A 15,959-nucleotide genomic window follows, 5' to 3' on the forward strand; every position below is an offset into this window, starting at 1 on the left:
GGAAGACGCCAGGATTTCTCCGAGTTGCTTGGAAGTACAGCCCCTTTTAAGCCAAGATTGTGTTGAACAGAATTTGACTTTCTCTCAAGCTTTCTGTGGCAAAGAGCCCTGTGTTGTGGCGTAAGGGTGAGCATGTGGCACACAGCACACTTTTCTGTGTGTCTGCAGTGACAGGAAAGAGTCACAAAATGAAACATCCAGAATAAGAAGCTGGCATTCTAGAGAGAGAACAGAGCACCTCCAGCTGGTGGGTTAAGGAACTGCATGGAAGAGAAGCACAGGTTCCATTTGCTGCAAGGCAACTGTCTTAACTAGAAGGGACACAGGGTGGAGGATGTAACTCGGTAGAGTTTGCCTAGCCGTGTGCAAGCCCCCCAGTCTATCCCCAGTGCTGAAAAAGAAAAACAACCCCAAAAGAAGGAGCAGAGTAATGCCAGCAGCAGCACGTACACACGCACCCCAGTTCCAGAGACACACTACCACCATGTTGTACTGAAGACACCCCAAGAAGAACAGCCTACAGCTTCAGCCAAGATCTCTTTAAAGCCCAAGGGTGTCCTGGACCTAGTTCAATCTTTTGAGGTCCTTCCCTAAAGGACCCTGTTCTAGAGGTTAGAGCTATCTCATAGATTACAAAGCTATCCCAGGACACAAAGGTGTGACCCATAGAGTGTGTGTTAAGAGGGTCTCTGGAATCTTCAGCTGGCTCCCTAGGGACATGCATGACCAAAGAGGGCCTGGCTTATCAGCCATTTGGGCAGGACACCAAAGTAGTCAATGGGGACTGAAGCAGAGTTTGAACCTGGAGGATGTGGAGCCAGTGTGTGAGAGACCTGGGTTCATCCCTACCAAAGATAAACAAATGAAAATCGATAGGAAATTAGCACCGCAGCCCACAGTCACACAGCTAACCATGGCCCATCACTTTAGACCACAGTCAGTCCCTACAAACTCTAGTAACTCGGCCAGCACCTGTATGCCTACCTGAGGTGCCGCCCCTCTTTGTAGATGAAATGCGTCTGCTGTTGTTGAATATTGGCATGATGGGGCATGGCTGTCTGTCCTTCCAGCGCTCCTCAGAGCACAGGCCAGCTTGTCACCCACTCCTAAAAAGAATGCTTCTTAGATCCTGGTGTGGCTCTCTCCAATTCCTGATTGCCCCTCTAAGAGCTGCCACAGACGCTGGTCCCTACTCTGTCCTCACTCTGCTTCATGTCCCAGGCTAGCAGATTTCCACCTAACCTTCTCTTCCAGGTTCATGTCAGCCTCCACTTGTCTGACACCAAATCCTGCCCCTTCTCTAAGCAGCATCAGTGCTATATCTCTCGGTAGCCCTCGCCCTTCTCCGCGGCTCCCTTTCCTCCCTTAGACGGCTGCTTCTGTAAGGGTTCCATGTACTTGTGTCTTTGATGGAGGCTTGCAACTTACACTCGTTTCTTGCCTTTCAGATGGGTTACACCCCACTCCACGTGGCCAGTCACTATGGAAACATCAAGCTGGTGAAGTTCTTGCTACAGCACCAGGCAGATGTCAATGCCAAGACCAAGGTATGTGGGTACCTTACACCCAGCTCCCAGGCTAGCAGCTCCTGGGCAGTCACTTGGGAAGCAGCTAGAGTCACTTGAGGCCCGGCCTCAGTCCTGAACTTTGAACCTAAAGAAGGAAATGGGGGCAGGATGGGGAGTAGGTGGACTCTGGGGTTTGTGTGCAGTTCTTTCCCACAACAGTTGACTGACCCTGCCAAATGTCTTCCTTGCTTCACAGCTAGGGTACAGCCCCTTGCACCAGGCAGCTCAGCAAGGACACACAGACATCGTGACACTGCTCCTGAAGAATGGTGCTTCTCCAAATGAGGTCAGCTCGGTGAGTACCCACCCGGTCCCGTTTCAGACAGCTTGGGGGGGGCAGCCCTAACCACATAGGTTGCTGACAGCCTGGAGTCTGGGCAGGGCTGTGCACCATGATGTTGTAGCTGCCTTGTATACCAGGGCTTAGACACTGGAGTGACTGTAGACTAGCTCTCCCAACGCCATGCCTCTTCTCCTCTGGCTTGTCCCTGTTTCTGCTGACACACCTTTTGGTGTGTTTGAAGCTGCCTTCAGTATGACTTGAGTAGGCAAATCTAAGTGCTTTGGGCCTCAAAGACAACCCTTAGCATCCTCGGCGATCGTGGTCCAGGATGAATTTCCCGTGCTCACTATGGGGTTTGTGAGATTACCTGCAAGGTTGTTCCCAACCTGGAAAGTTATGGACCCTTGCGTGTAGATGTGCTCACTGAGGGTTTGCACAGGGCTGAAGGAACGTGGAGCCCAGGCGTGTTCTGCAAGCAGAGAACCTCACAGAGAACAAAAGCTTCAACACTATGCAATTTTCTCTGAGCTCTTCTGCCAGCTGGCTCCCGGGGTTTCCTTACTGGCTCCTCCCTGAAGTGCTTGCCTGCCCTCGGGGGAGGGGGTGCCCCATTCTCTTGTCAAGGTCATATACCTAATACCTAGGGCTTACCATTTGTCCTTGTCTCATCTTTGTGGCCCCAAGAATCATATACTTGTACATGCATGTTCTTGACTCCAAGACCCAGTTTGTCCTTGTGGGCCCTTCTGAAGAGTCCAAGGGAACCCAGTCTGTGCTCAGAAGACAGACTCTCTTCTCTGACTCCCTAACTGTCTCTCCTTCGTCCTAGAACGGAACTACACCTCTGGCAATAGCCAAACGTTTGGGCTATATCTCTGTAACAGACGTGCTCAAGGTGGTCACGGATGAAACCAGCGTGGTGGTATGTCTTCACTCCCTACCCCAGCTGCAGCCATGGGCCCTGAGGGTTACTGCCCAAAGCCAATACCTCTTGCTTAGGGACTATTTAGCTAGAGGTGGGGCATACTGCCACCTAGTGACCAAATAATTGGATGGGCTAGCAGAAGGGAAGAGGTAATGGGAAGTTATGAACTTCCAGATCAAACTTCCTAAGCTTGGCTTTCTTTGGCAACATATCATTTCCATCACCTTTCCTGGATGCTCATTTGGGGCAGTAGCTAGACTGACACAAGTGTGCCTTGCCCTGCTCCTTATGGGTCTCAGCCCCCCGCCCTTTCTCTTTTTCAGTTAGTCAGTGACAAACACCGGATGAGCTACCCAGAGACGGTGGATGAGATCCTGGATGTGTCTGAAGATGAAGGTAAAATCTTTGTGGATGAACTCAGGTTCCATCCTCTCAGGCATCATCCCTCCATACAAGTATACATTGTAACTAGGGAGACCTGCTTGTTACAAACATTGCCTATTGACAAAATAAATCCTTTCAGATGATATTAAGTGACAGAAAATTGAGAACTTAGAAGTTAATATTTTAGATCTCAAGTCTTCATGGGCAAGTTAGTTGGCATGTTTGATGCTGTTGCGTTTGATCAAAGGTGGGTCTTCTCAAGGCGGGTCTAAGAGCTGCACAGCCTCGGCAGCATCTGGCCTCAGTAACTGATAAAGGCAGTTTGTTCAGACTGAGAATATGTGTTGGTCGGCTGCCCTTCTGACTGTGTGGTGGGGCAGAAAGTTTGGAGTCGTCTCTGTTACCATTGGGTGATTCAGGTTTCAACTTTGTGATTTCCAGAGGATCTTTCACCTTCTTTCTTCCCTCAAGTAAGCTCCAAATCAAGGGAATGCAGGATAGTGAGGATGGGCTTGTTCTCTGGCCCCTTCTGTATGGAATTTGGTAGTAGTATGATGGTCAGCTAGACAGTTCTAAACGTTCCCCTTCTTAATAACGTGCCTCTCGCTTTACTGAGTCTGATGCTGTCACTCCTTCAACTTGGCTCTCCTTTGCCTTCCAGGAACTGCTCACATATCTATAATGGGTATGCAATGTTTTCTGTTCCCTGTGGTCTTTCTCACCAGAGCACATCCCACCATAAGCACACGAGCCCTCACTAACCCGTGCCTGCTTTTCATCCTCCGCGACCCAGCCCCACGCAGGGCCCGGAGCTGACTAAACAGGCTCGCACACCATGAAACCACCTCTGTATCTGTGCTCACGCCTCTGTGTTTGTGCTCATCCTGCATGAACAGTTCTACCTCCATCCTGTTGGCTCCCGATCACAGGGCCAGGGCTCCTGATGCAGTGTGAGAGTCATGACGGGGCCCAGGGCCCAAGCCGCTGCTCTAGTCAGGCTAAGAAGGGAAGGAAGGGGTATGCAGGTTGCCAACTTAGGCAAACAATAAATCCAGGATAAGGAATTCCCAAGGTATAGCGATAGTAATTTAAATGGAGAGGATTCAGAGGCAAAATAACGCTGCAGCCTTGGGTGAACAGGTCTGAGCCCTGTGCTGTTTGGCTCTCTGTAATGGCAGATTAGAACAAGCTATAACCTAGCGTGGTAGTGCACGCTCCTGATCCCAGCATTCAGGAAGTAGAAACATGCAGATCCTTGAGTTCACAGCTAGCCTGGTCTACAGAGCAAGTACCAGAGGTGAGGGGGTGGAGGGGAGAAAGACTTGTCTGTAACTGTGGCTTCTTTTTGTGGCACTGTTTTACACTATTTACACTTTACTATGAAAGAGCTATCGAGTAGGGCTAAGCTCATCAAACAAACAAACAAAAAACCTTCTTTCTGGCTTTGTTGTTTTCCCTCCTACAAAACTGGGGAAAACAGAGGGACTAGGAACTGGCCACCCTGGATTCTAGGGTTTGAAGAACAGGACTGGGGATATCCATGGCTAACAGGCCCTTGGGGCACCAGAAACCAAAAGTGTCCTCCACTTTTGAGGAGCTATTGAGAGGTGGACCGGGAAAGGTGCTTCTTAAGAACAAGAGAGATTTCTTGTCTCTGGCCTGCCCCTCACTCGAGCTCCTGTGTTTCAGGTGACGAACTTGTCGGCTCGAAGGCTGAAAGGCGGGACTCCCGGGATGTGGGTGAGGAGAAAGAGCTGTTGGATTTTGTGCCGAAGCTAGACCAAGTGTAAGATGGGCTCAGTGAGGGGTGGGAGGATCATGCTGTGGATGGCCAAGTGCAGCTCTGGGACTCAGAGTAGAAGTGTAGGTGAAAGCCAGCCCCACCCCCGGGAGGGGGGTGTCATTGGGGATGGAGGGGCTTAGACAAAAGCCAGGCCTGGGTGTGCCTAGGGAGGAAGAGGCACATGTGCGGGGGGGGGGGAACACGGGTCAGCTTGTAGATAAGGGAGTCATTTTATCACCTGAGGTGATATGAGGGGTGAATGAGCTAGGTTGTTACAGGTGTGCTGAGGCCTGTCACTTAGGTCTCTCGAGAACGATGTCAGGGTCCGCTTCAAACATTCTGCTCTTTGACTGTCTGATGTTCCCGCTTCATAGGGTGGAATCTCCAGCCATCCCAAGGATCCCTTGTGTCACGCCTGAGACTGTAGTGATCCGATCTGAAGATCAGGAACAAGTAAGGAGAGCCTTGTCTCCTCCTGCTGCAGGGAACGAGGAGATTCCATGATTGTGTTTGTATGACCTGGGAACAGTAGGAGCTAAAGTGTAAAAGTTCACGACATGTACAGAGCACGTTCAGACCCATGATTCCGTAGAACTCGGTGCAGTTGGTGTACCTGTTATATCCACTGTGAGTTCTGGGAGGCCTCAGGGGACTCGGAGTGAGTGAAACCCTATCATAGCATGCAGTGAGGCAGGAAGACGCCCAAGCCATGCAGTTGTGGGACCAGGAAGGAAGCCTTCCTCGTGTAGTGCAGCCTGTACAATGAAGCTGACATGGCAGCTTCCTCTCTCTCCAAGGGATGGTTGTGCCTTTCTTCATTGTCCCCCAGAGACCCCAACACTGACAGAGGGGTACCGGAGCATCACTCGCAGTAGAGCTACCATCTGTGACAGATCCCTGGTCTGTGCCTTCCTAACATTCCACTTGAATTTGTCCAAAAGGTTAGAGATAGTGGATGAGAATACATTCATACAGTTTAATCTCCTCCGACAAAGATTAGGCCATTGACACTTTCTCCAGAGCAAGAACATTTCCCAGGAGACGAGAGTGTTGATGTGGTGGTGTTGAAGGTTGGCCATGTCTGCCCTGAGGTCTGACAAGGTGGGCTGAATCCTCTCCCAGATTCCACAAAGGGATATGGATCTGGGTCTGAGACTATGCTAGGGTATCAGTACAGTACAGCACCGCATTGCTGAACATTGGAGAGAGAATCAGATGAGGCCCTGGTCCTATTGTGACATTACCCCTGGATCCTGTCAAAGCAACATGAACAAACCCAGGGTACTGGAGTGAGTCTTGCTCTGTGACTATCCCATTTTCCTCAGTCTCCCCTGCTCCCCACCACTGGAGAGAACCCAGGGGTTCATACACACTAAACAGAGCCCCAGCATCTCTTCCTAACTTTTTGCTTAAGTCATACACCCTGTCAGAGGTGTACACTGCATTTCTACTGAGTGCCCATCCTGGGCTCCAGATACAAGGTTCGGTTCAGTTGTCTCCTGTGAGCTGCTATCAGCTCTGAGTGTGGACTGAAGACATATGGGTCTTGTGAGACAATGAGGAATGAGGAACCCCACAGAGCCTGATGGGTTGGTTCACCTCACAGACCCCTCACACACACAGACAATAGGGGAAGTTGCCATGAGGTGATGATGCAGGATGGAGAAGGGCAGGGAATGCAGGAGAGAAGGGTGGACAGGTGAGTGGGGTATGCATCGAGCAGAGGACACAGGGAGAGACCCTGAAGGTGAGCAGAAGTCATGCTCCTTTGGAGGTCAGAATTCATTTCATGGAAGCGGTTCCTTCCTTTGAGCTCCTGGACCCGGGCACGTGTTTGGATATCCTGGGGATGTAAGATGAGAGACAGAAGATTCCTTTCTCTTCTGCAGGCATCTAAAGAGTATGATGAAGATTCACTCATTCCCAGTAGCCCAGCCACAGAGACCTCAGACAACATCAGCCCTGTGGCTAGCCCGGTCCACACAGGGTGAGTGTTTGAGCAGATCTAGGACCTGATCTTTTCTGCCCTTGAGAAGAAAATCAGCCCTGTCATGATCTTCCTGTGCCTCTAGGTTTCTGGTGAGCTTCATGGTTGATGCCCGGGGAGGATCCATGAGAGGAAGTCGTCACAACGGCCTGAGGGTGGTGATCCCTCCCCGGACATGTGCAGCACCCACTCGCATCACCTGCCGCCTAGTGAAGCCCCAGAAGCTGAACACGCCACCCCCACTGGCTGAGGAAGAGGGCCTAGCCAGTAGGATCATCGCCCTGGGACCTACAGGGGCCCAGTTCCTTAGGTGAGAAGTGCCCTCCCAGGGAATGTGTGCGGCTGGCATCTCCAACCAGTTCCTGCCACTTCAGCCAAGACTCCCAAGGTCCACCCCACCCAGGCAGTACCCAGCATCTCATTCCTCTGCTGTGATGACAAACAGGCTTGCCTGCCTCTCTCAGGCCCATGAAACAGTTCATGGCTCTAGGGGAGCAAACTATTCTCAGAAGTGTGAGCATGCTAGAGAAGAGAACAGAGAAAAGCTAGCCATTTGGGGGCTTAGGGTTTAGTGATGTAAGCACCAGAGTGTTCATCTGGAAGGCATTCCTCAAAAAGGGTCCCCAATATCCTTGATAAGAATGACCTGCAGACTCATTTCTTTCCTTCCTGGAGCCCACTGGGGTAACCAGAGCTCTGCTGTCAATCCAGAAGAGTAAGAGGGGCCTTAGGAGCCTCAGGAGTCCTAGGCAGGTTTGTTTCTGCACAGCCCGGACCTATAGACCCTTCTCCCTGCAGGCTGTAAGCAGGGCTCACTGCGATCCCCATTGTGCCCAGGTATCTGACTCCTGTAGATGACCCCCTCCCGTGTCTGCTCTACCTTAGCCCTGTGATCGTGGAAATCCCCCATTTTGCCTCCCATGGCCGCGGGGACCGTGAGCTGGTGGTTCTGAGGAGCGAAAATGGCTCTGTGTGGAAAGAGCACAAGAGCCGTTACGGAGAAAGCTACCTGGACCAGATCCTTAATGGCATGGATGAAGGTAAGGGGCCCTAGTGTTCTGGGTAAGCTTCTTGCTATAGGAAGACGGGATCTGAGGTTACATATTGAGGGGGTCTATTAGCACTGTCTGGGCTGTGGGAAGCTGAAAGAGGCTAGGAATAGTCCTTATGATCAAGTGCTGGATCTCCAGGACATGTGAGTGGACATGTGTTCCCCCCCCCAACTCCTGTGGCCAATGCCTCTTCCACTGGGCCTCTGGGTCCAGAGACTGCTTCTTCTAGGCCACCTCTCTGTCAGGCTGCTAAAGAGGGGAGGTGTCCAGGATGTGGAAACCCTTGGGCCACAGTCATAGCTCAACCTGAGCCTTCTAGGCTCCCTCCCTGCCAAGCCCCTAGGGAGGAGATGTGTCTGGGATGTGGAGCCCCTGGCACCACAGTGATAGCTCAGCCTGAGGCAGCTTGTGGTTGCAGAGCTGGGGAGTCTGGAGGAGCTGGAGAAGAAGCGTGTCTGCCGCATCATCACCACCGACTTCCCCCTGTACTTTGTCATCATGTCCCGGCTCTGCCAGGACTACGACACCATCGGTCCTGAAGGGGGCTCCTTGAGAAGCAAGCTAGTGCCCCTGGTACAGGCAACCTTCCCCGAAAACGCTGTGACCAAGAAAGTGAAGCTGGCTCTGCAGGTGATGCACCCCCCCTTCCCCCACCCGCCACCCCCTTGTCCGTTTCTAGGGCTACCTGGAGGTCAGGCTCTAGAGGACGGTCCTATACTTTTGACTGGGAAATCTGAGCTGAAAAGCAACTCTGGGAGGGAGGGGTGAGCAGATGAAGAACTGTAGACATCCCTGTGTGACCACTGAGCAGGGCCAGCTGTGTCCCCTGGGGAAGGATTCCACGGGAGTTCTGAGATGGGCCGAAGTTCGGAGGGAGACATGGAAACGGGAAGCAGAAGAAAGGCTCAGGATGACACCTAAGTCATGGAGTCAGGCTTAGGTGGACTCTATTCCCATCAGTGTCTATGGGACAGTCGAGTGGGTGTGGTCAACCTCCTCACCTGAACATTGAGGGTACCTGGCTGGCCCTATCTGGACGGCCACTGACTTGCCTGGGGCTGAGCCTTCTATCTTTGACATTTCACAGGCCCAGCCTGTCCCGGATGAGCTGGTGACTAAGCTCCTGGGCAACCAGGCCACCTTCAGCCCCATTGTTACTGTCGAGCCAAGACGCCGGAAGTTCCACCGTCCCATTGGGCTGCGGATCCCACTTCCTCCCTCATGGATGGACAACCCCAGGGACAGTGGGGAGGGAGACACAACCAGCCTACGCCTACTGTGCAGTGTCATCGGTGAGTGGTGATCTCCATGCCTGCATCCTTGGTAGCAGCTGGTTTGGGGGAATGCACTGGGTGGTGAAAAGACAAAGCCAGCAACTACCTTGGGCTCTTACGGCTTCCCCCGGGGTTGACAGAAAAATGACCTCAGTAAAAGTCTATGGCTGGAGGACGAGTCCTCAGCAAAGCGTGAGGGGATAGAGCGCTCGGGCCGCAGACCAAAACTCACCCAGATGTTCCACTCCTGTCTTGAGCACATTGCTAAACTTCATGCTTACGAATGGAGAAGTATTCCCTAGCTCTGCTTCTGCTGTTGTTGTAGGTGGAACGGACCAAGCCCAGTGGGAAGATATAACGGGAACAACCAAGCTTGTATATGCCAACGAGTGTGCCAACTTTACCACCAATGTCTCAGCCAGGTGAGACTCAGCTCTTTCTTAGCCCAGCATGGTGGAGCCACCCACTTGGGAGCCATCCTTGTGGCCTGGCCCGCTCTTCCAGGCTGGGCTTCAGATACTTCGTTGGTGGTCTACAAGACCACCAGACAGGATGCAACCACTGCTGTGTGGCTATGCTCACTGCTCACCCTGTCCTTTTAGATTCTGGCTGTCAGACTGTCCTCGGACTGCAGAGGCTGTGCACTTCGCCACTCTCTTGTACAAAGAGCTCACGGCAGTTCCCTACATGGCCAAGTTTGTCATTTTTGCCAAGATGAACGACCCCCGGGAAGGACGGCTCCGTTGCTACTGCATGACAGATGACAAAGTGGACAAGACCCTGGAGCAGCACGAAAACTTCGTGGAGGTGGCCCGGAGCAGGGACATAGAGGTATGGCTGCCGCGTCTCCTCATAACAGTCTTCTATAATGCTTTTCTCACTCCACACAAGGGAATGGAGCCCTGGGATAAGGTGGCTCTTGTGGCTGGCTTCTGGAACATGGTGGCTAGTCCAGGCCAGAAGTCCCACCTCTGATGTCGCAGGGCCTGTTAGGATATATCTCTTCAGCTCTTCTCTCAAGAGCCACCTTAGATATGTTATGAAAACCTGAGAGTCAGCACTGCAGGCACCTGGGAGGTGACAGATGGTCGGTCTAGAGACTTGCATGATAAGAATCAGCACTTACTGAAGTTCATGTGAGTCTGGCACAGTATACATTAACTTACGGGGCTGGAGACTAGCTCAGCAGTTAGGAGCATTTGCTGCTCTTGCAGAGAAACTGGGTTCAGTTCCCAGGATCCATATCAGACAGTCCACAACTACCTGTAACTCAGAAGATCCAGTGCCCTCTTCTGGCCTCTGTGGGCACCTGCATGCATGTGGTATATGCACATTCACGCGTGCGCGCGCGCACACACACACACACACACACATAATTTTTAATTTTTTTTCTTAAAGTACCTTACTTATAAAGTAGGGTTTAGCTCTCTTATCTGTGGACACCTTTGTTATCCTCGGTGTACACACTAGGAAACCCCAAGACTGGGAGAGAGGTATATAAAGCGACATTCACACTGTGTAGATAGCAGCTGTAGGATTTCACCCAAACTCCCTGCTTCTACCAGCAGCAACCCTGGGGTGCGGTAACATCTGGGAAACACAGGATTGTGTGGACAAATGGGTGCTGTATAAAAGGATGGGGAACTGGATTTGAACATAATACCAGTGCTAAGATTCTCTCTCGTGTTTACGTAAGAAGCCAGGGATCCCCTGGATCCTCTGGATCTTACCTGGGAATGCTGATGTCTTAGCTAGGATTTCTATTGCTGTAATGAAACACCATCACCAAAAGCACCTTGGGGAGGGAGGGACTGATTTCCGTTTACAGGCTTATCATTGTCTCACAGTCGATCAGGGAAGAAAGTTGGGGCAAGAACTCAAGTCAGGAGTCTAGAGGCAGGAAGTAAAAGCCATGGAGGAACACTGGTCACTGGCTTCTCCTCGTGGCTTGCTCAGCCTGCTTTCTTATACAAGCTACAATTACCTTTCCCAGGAGTGGTGCCACTCACAGTGAGCACAATCAAGAAAAGGCACTGCAGGGTTACCCACAGGCCAGTCTGGTTGTGGGGGGTGGGCTCCTTAGTTGAGGTTTCTTCTTCTTGAGTGACCCTAGCTTGAGTCAAGTTGACAAAAGGACCCACCAGCAGAGCTGACCTGGTACCAAAAGTACCCAGGCTGAGGCTTGGGCATGTCTGGTTTTTATGGTGTTCTGGCACTCACTGCTTGGAGTACTTCTTGTCTATGGGCCTCAGTTTCCCCAACAGTGAGATACGTTCACCAGATCGTCTCAGTTGAAGCTCCTATATGCATAGAAGGAGTTCTCATGTGTGAGAAGTATTTGTAGGCTTTCCAGCACATCTCATGAGCAAAAACCTTCTTTAGATAGACCTAAGAAGAGCCTAGGACTTTTTCTAGAAGCCATGCCCTGCTGTCCTAACGGGCCACCAAGAGCTTGGGAACAGTTCTGCTCAGGGGGCGTCTGAAAGTACTCTTCATTACAAGTCTACATTAAGGGAACGTGGTTCATTTATGATGCTTTTCCTTAAACAAGCAGTGAGGTTTCTCATACTCCCTTCATGTGAGAAAGGGTTTAAGAGGGTTGGGAGGGGGGACAGAAACGTATACAGGTATACGCTCAGCCTGCTTTTCTTTTCCTATAGGTTCTGGAAGGGATGCCTCTATTTGCAGAACTCTCTGGGAACTTGGTGCCTGTCAAGAAAGCGGCCCAACAGCGAAGCTTCCATTTCCAGTCATTTCGAGAGAACCGTCTGGCCATCCCCGTGAAGGTGCTGGCCTCCTGTGGCCACCTTCTTTTCCTGGTTTAGGAGTTTGGGAGGCAGGAACCCCCGAGAACACCCGTCTACAGGCGTAAAGGGTCTTGCTAAAACTCCCTGTGTGTAATCTAGGTGAGGGACAGCAGCCGTGAGCCGGGAGGGTTCTTGTCGTTCCTGAGGAAGACGATGAAGTATGAAGACACTCAGCACATCCTTTGCCACTTGAATATCACCATGCCCCCCTGTACCAAGGTGAGCAGCCACCCACCAACACCCCTCGGAAACTTCCCAGGGAGACCCCAGATCACGCATATGCCCAAAGAGCCTCTTTCTTCATTCTGAAACACAACTCTCAATCCCCAGGCTCCCCAAGGCTCTTGCCCTGTTATAAACATTTGTCTTGTGGCCAGCTTGCCCTGGAATGTTTGTAAAGCCTGCTTATGTGATATGAGGAGCAAATGTCAGGGTCAGGTGCTGTGGGGACCATTCATATAGAGCCAGCCTCCCTAGAATGTGGAGGACAGAGTCCCTTGGTGCTCTTGAAGCCTCTGGGGGGCACAGCTGAGTGGGGACTTGCCCTAGGTGACATACACATAGACGGAAGTTGTCAAGTCTCTTCTCAGTTTATTTGCCTGTCTTGCCCCTCACACAAGAAGACCCGCGTGACCCCAGCCACTGTTGAAACCCAAGTTCCCAAACTCAGCCAGGGAGTCTTGACCAATGTGCTTTTTCTGATCCCTGATCGTGTGCTGCTTGGTGGGACTTTTGGAGGGACCACATCTTCAGAATGTCTCCATGTTTCTGTCAGTGCCCCTGTGCTGTTGTCTGAATCATTTACCTTCCACAGTCATCTAGAAGGGATCACCTTCATATATGTGACTCCATTTCTCTTTTCCTTCTGGGGGTTGACGGTGAACCTATTTCTTTCTCAAACGGAATTCCCAGTGCCTGGAACCTATAGACCCTAGAGTTAAGCCACAGGCCAGTGTCAGAAGTGAGCCACTGAAGAGAAGAAAATCTAAAAAGGAAAATGGAGTTTAAATTCAAAATCTGTCTCTACTGGGTGGCTTGGTGCAAGTTGCTATTATACCCCAATCTCTGAAACCAAGGAGACAGAAGTCATAATTCTCCCTGCCTGCTGCCTAGGTAGCTGCATCACCAACCTTCTTCCATTCCCTCTTCTTACCACAGGTTTTTATGTCAGGCCATGGACCACCATGCCCCCTCCCTACAATATGAGAGCTTGCATCAGCATCTCTAAGGAGTACACCCAAAACCCTACTACACCCCTTCTTTGTCTTCTGCAGGGCAGTGGAGTAGAAGACAGGAGAAGGACCCTGACGCCCCTGACCCATCGATACAGCATTCTCAGTGAGTCCCGGCTAGGCAGGACCCCCTTGCCTAACACCTCAACACACTTGCTCTTATAAGAATACCACTGTATTCCCATAAAGGGAATCTGTCAATGATTTCCTTGTCAAGGACTCAAGCCTGGTACCAGTTCATCCGCAGCAGGCAAAGCCCTTCCCTTCTCTACCTGACAGTGGTCTCATGGCCCCTGTGTAGCCTGAGCATCCTTCTGTAAGGGCCATACATCAACCTTATCCATGCTGTGACCTGCCCAAAGAGCTTCTTTCTAACTTCCTGCTAACCGCAACCCAATGTATCTTCCCAGGTTTTACCAGTGACACAGACCATGTTGAAATGAAGATGGCTGTCATCAGGGAGCACCTCGGCCTCAGCTGGGCAGGTGAGTAAAAAAGCCCCGTACCTACCTAACCCCTTGGCCCTCCTTCCTGGGTGGCCCGTGGTGAAGTGCTTCCAGCCCTCTGCCACCATCCATTGTGCATCTAGTCTGTGATAGCCCATTTAATAAGTAATGCATTAGGTACCAGTGGAGAGCAGTGAGCCCCCTCCATGTCTGTCCAGTTCTCTGTAAACATTGTGAGAAACAGTTGTCCTTACTTTATCACAAGAGGACTGGAGACTCGGGATGGAGGGAGACAGATGTTTATTTTACGACCTTGCCAGGCTGAGCCTCGGCCCAGGCTGTCAGGAGGACCAGTTGAATGCAGGGAAGAGTTTATAAACGCTAACCCCTGAGTTAACAATCAGGAGGGAGCAATCTTACATGCCATCTGGGTCATATCTTTCCCACTACTGTTTATGTTTTGAATATTTCTCAACAAAAACTGTGTCTGGGTTCATCTCTTTGTTAAATTCTGCTCATTTCGAGGCCTGTTGGGTGCGTGGCCTTGCAGGCAAGCTTGGCTGACATCAAGTTTATACTCCCAACTTCTAGGTTGAGTATCAGGGGGTAGTTAGAGCAGTGGGTATTAGCAGGAGTCCAGTGTTCCCTGTTCACTGGCAGCTGAGCTGGACCTAAGCTGTCTTGAGACACCTTTGAAAAGAAACATCGGATTTTTATCTCTAACTGCAGCAACTCTTGATGTGACAGCTGCCTTTGGATGTCTTGGTTTACCCTATTTTATCAGTGGCAATGTGAAGATCCAGCTTAATAAAGCAATGTGGTAGTTAGCTGGTAATGGAACAGAGAAAATCAAACAAGTAAACGTAAACGCACAGTGGACTATGTCGGCCGACTTCTCAGAGCCAAGCAATACCTCTTCAGAGGCAGCTTGCTGTGGGAAAATAGGGGGGAAGGACAAGGCCTTCAGATGCTTAACTTCTTATCTCTGGCCATAGCTGAGCCTGTGGTACTTCCCAGCTACAGCAAGGCAGATATGATTTAAAGGGGGCTGGGGGGAGGGGGAGGAGAAAATGCTCCCCACTTTGGCGTGGCCCAGGGCCCTGTAAACTGCCATGTTCTCTCTTGCCACTCGATGTTGTAATGTTTATGTGGTTGGACATCCTGCGTGCACTGGGCCTGCACAGCATTGTAGACAACTCAGACACCACAGTGGGAACTTGGTACGAAGCCTGGAACAGGAATCCAGACTTAGGGAACCATCCGTTCCTTAGGCTAATTAGACTAGCTTTATTTCCTGCTTGGTGTGTGTGTGTGTGTGTGTGTGTGTGTGTGTGTGTGTGTGTGGTGTGTGTGAGTGTGCACGCGTAAGGCATGTTCTGACTTGCAGTCACCTTTTCATTCATCATACTTAAGGACTCTGATATATATTCACTTTCTAAACAGTTATGAGCGGTCTCAATAAAAATAAAACAGGGAGATACTCTAGGAACCGCAGGGTTGCCGTTCTATCCTCCAGCTCTTGGGGGACAGCCAGTGGCCACTTGTGCAAGGCAGTGCTTCAGGGAACCCGTGCTATAGCTCCTTCACAGGCTGGGGACTCCCTTGCCCTGTGTGTTGAGGAAACTCATTCCCATCACCTTCACAGTGAAGTCATGAAAGAAGAACCTTGCTGTACCTATTCATCCACTCTCTCATTCTGCTTCCCTGCCTCAATCACAGGAAAACAGGGAGGCGGATACTTACTCAGCAGCAAATCTTCCCTGGTGGGAAAGAACCCCAGACTTAATGGGAGCCATTATAACACTCAGCACTCATACTGGCTCTTGGTTCTTTACCTACAGAGCTGGCCCGGGAGCTGCAGTTCAGCGTGGAGGACATCAACCGGATCCGTGTAGAAAACCCTAACTCCTTGTTGGATCAGAGTACAGCCTTGCTGACCCTCTGGGTGGACCGTGAAGGCGAAAATGCAAAGAGTCAGTACCACTGAACTGACTCTCCTGCTAGATATTCCCGCTCCTCACCAGAGTCCTTTCAGACCCCATTCCTGCTGCTGCTGACCTTGACTGAGCTTGGGCTTTCCCTCTGTCTGTCTTTCCTCTCACTTCTCACTGTCTTGAGGTCCCCTGGGCAACCCTACCAGATAGCATTATCAGTAACTCTAGCCCTCAATATTCGTCGTTCTCAGTGAGGTAGAAATTGCCCAGTGCCTCTGAGAAGA

General features: G+C 51.0%; 1 protein-coding gene across 6 annotated transcripts in view; it reads left to right on the plus strand.

Annotated features, from left to right (window-relative positions):
• Ank1 (ankyrin 1) overlaps positions 1-15,959 on the plus strand; it is a 115,434-nt gene that overhangs the window by 71,704 nt on the left and 27,771 nt on the right. For 3 of the 6 annotated variants that reach the window (XM_028768182.1, XM_028768184.1, XM_028768185.1), the window contains exons 19-37: positions 1,449-1,547; positions 1,765-1,863; positions 2,681-2,773; positions 3,100-3,172; positions 3,822-3,845; positions 4,850-4,946; positions 5,318-5,396; positions 6,833-6,930; positions 7,016-7,240; positions 7,816-7,970; positions 8,401-8,612; positions 9,070-9,274; positions 9,582-9,678; positions 9,859-10,087; positions 11,917-12,042; positions 12,163-12,282; positions 13,338-13,416; positions 13,706-13,780; positions 15,583-15,714. In XM_028768182.1, coding sequence (XP_028624015.1) covers positions 1,449-1,547; positions 1,765-1,863; positions 2,681-2,773; positions 3,100-3,172; positions 3,822-3,845; positions 4,850-4,946; positions 5,318-5,396; positions 6,833-6,930; positions 7,016-7,240; positions 7,816-7,970; positions 8,401-8,612; positions 9,070-9,274; positions 9,582-9,678; positions 9,859-10,087; positions 11,917-12,042; positions 12,163-12,282; positions 13,338-13,416; positions 13,706-13,780; positions 15,583-15,714 — 2,317 coding nt within the window. The remainder of the gene's footprint in view (positions 1-1,448; positions 1,548-1,764; positions 1,864-2,680; positions 2,774-3,099; positions 3,173-3,821; positions 3,846-4,849; positions 4,947-5,317; positions 5,397-6,832; positions 6,931-7,015; positions 7,241-7,815; positions 7,971-8,400; positions 8,613-9,069; positions 9,275-9,581; positions 9,679-9,858; positions 10,088-11,916; positions 12,043-12,162; positions 12,283-13,337; positions 13,417-13,705; positions 13,781-15,582; positions 15,715-15,959) is intronic. The other 3 variants (XM_028768181.1, XM_028768183.1, XM_028768186.1) reach the window with 1 other exon arrangement.

The sequence above is a fragment of the Grammomys surdaster genome, unplaced genomic scaffold, assembly GCF_004785775.1.
Source record: "Grammomys surdaster isolate TR1022 unplaced genomic scaffold, NIH_TR_1.0 185, whole genome shotgun sequence".
In the NCBI taxonomy this organism is placed as follows: Eukaryota; Metazoa; Chordata; class Mammalia; order Rodentia; family Muridae; genus Grammomys; species Grammomys surdaster.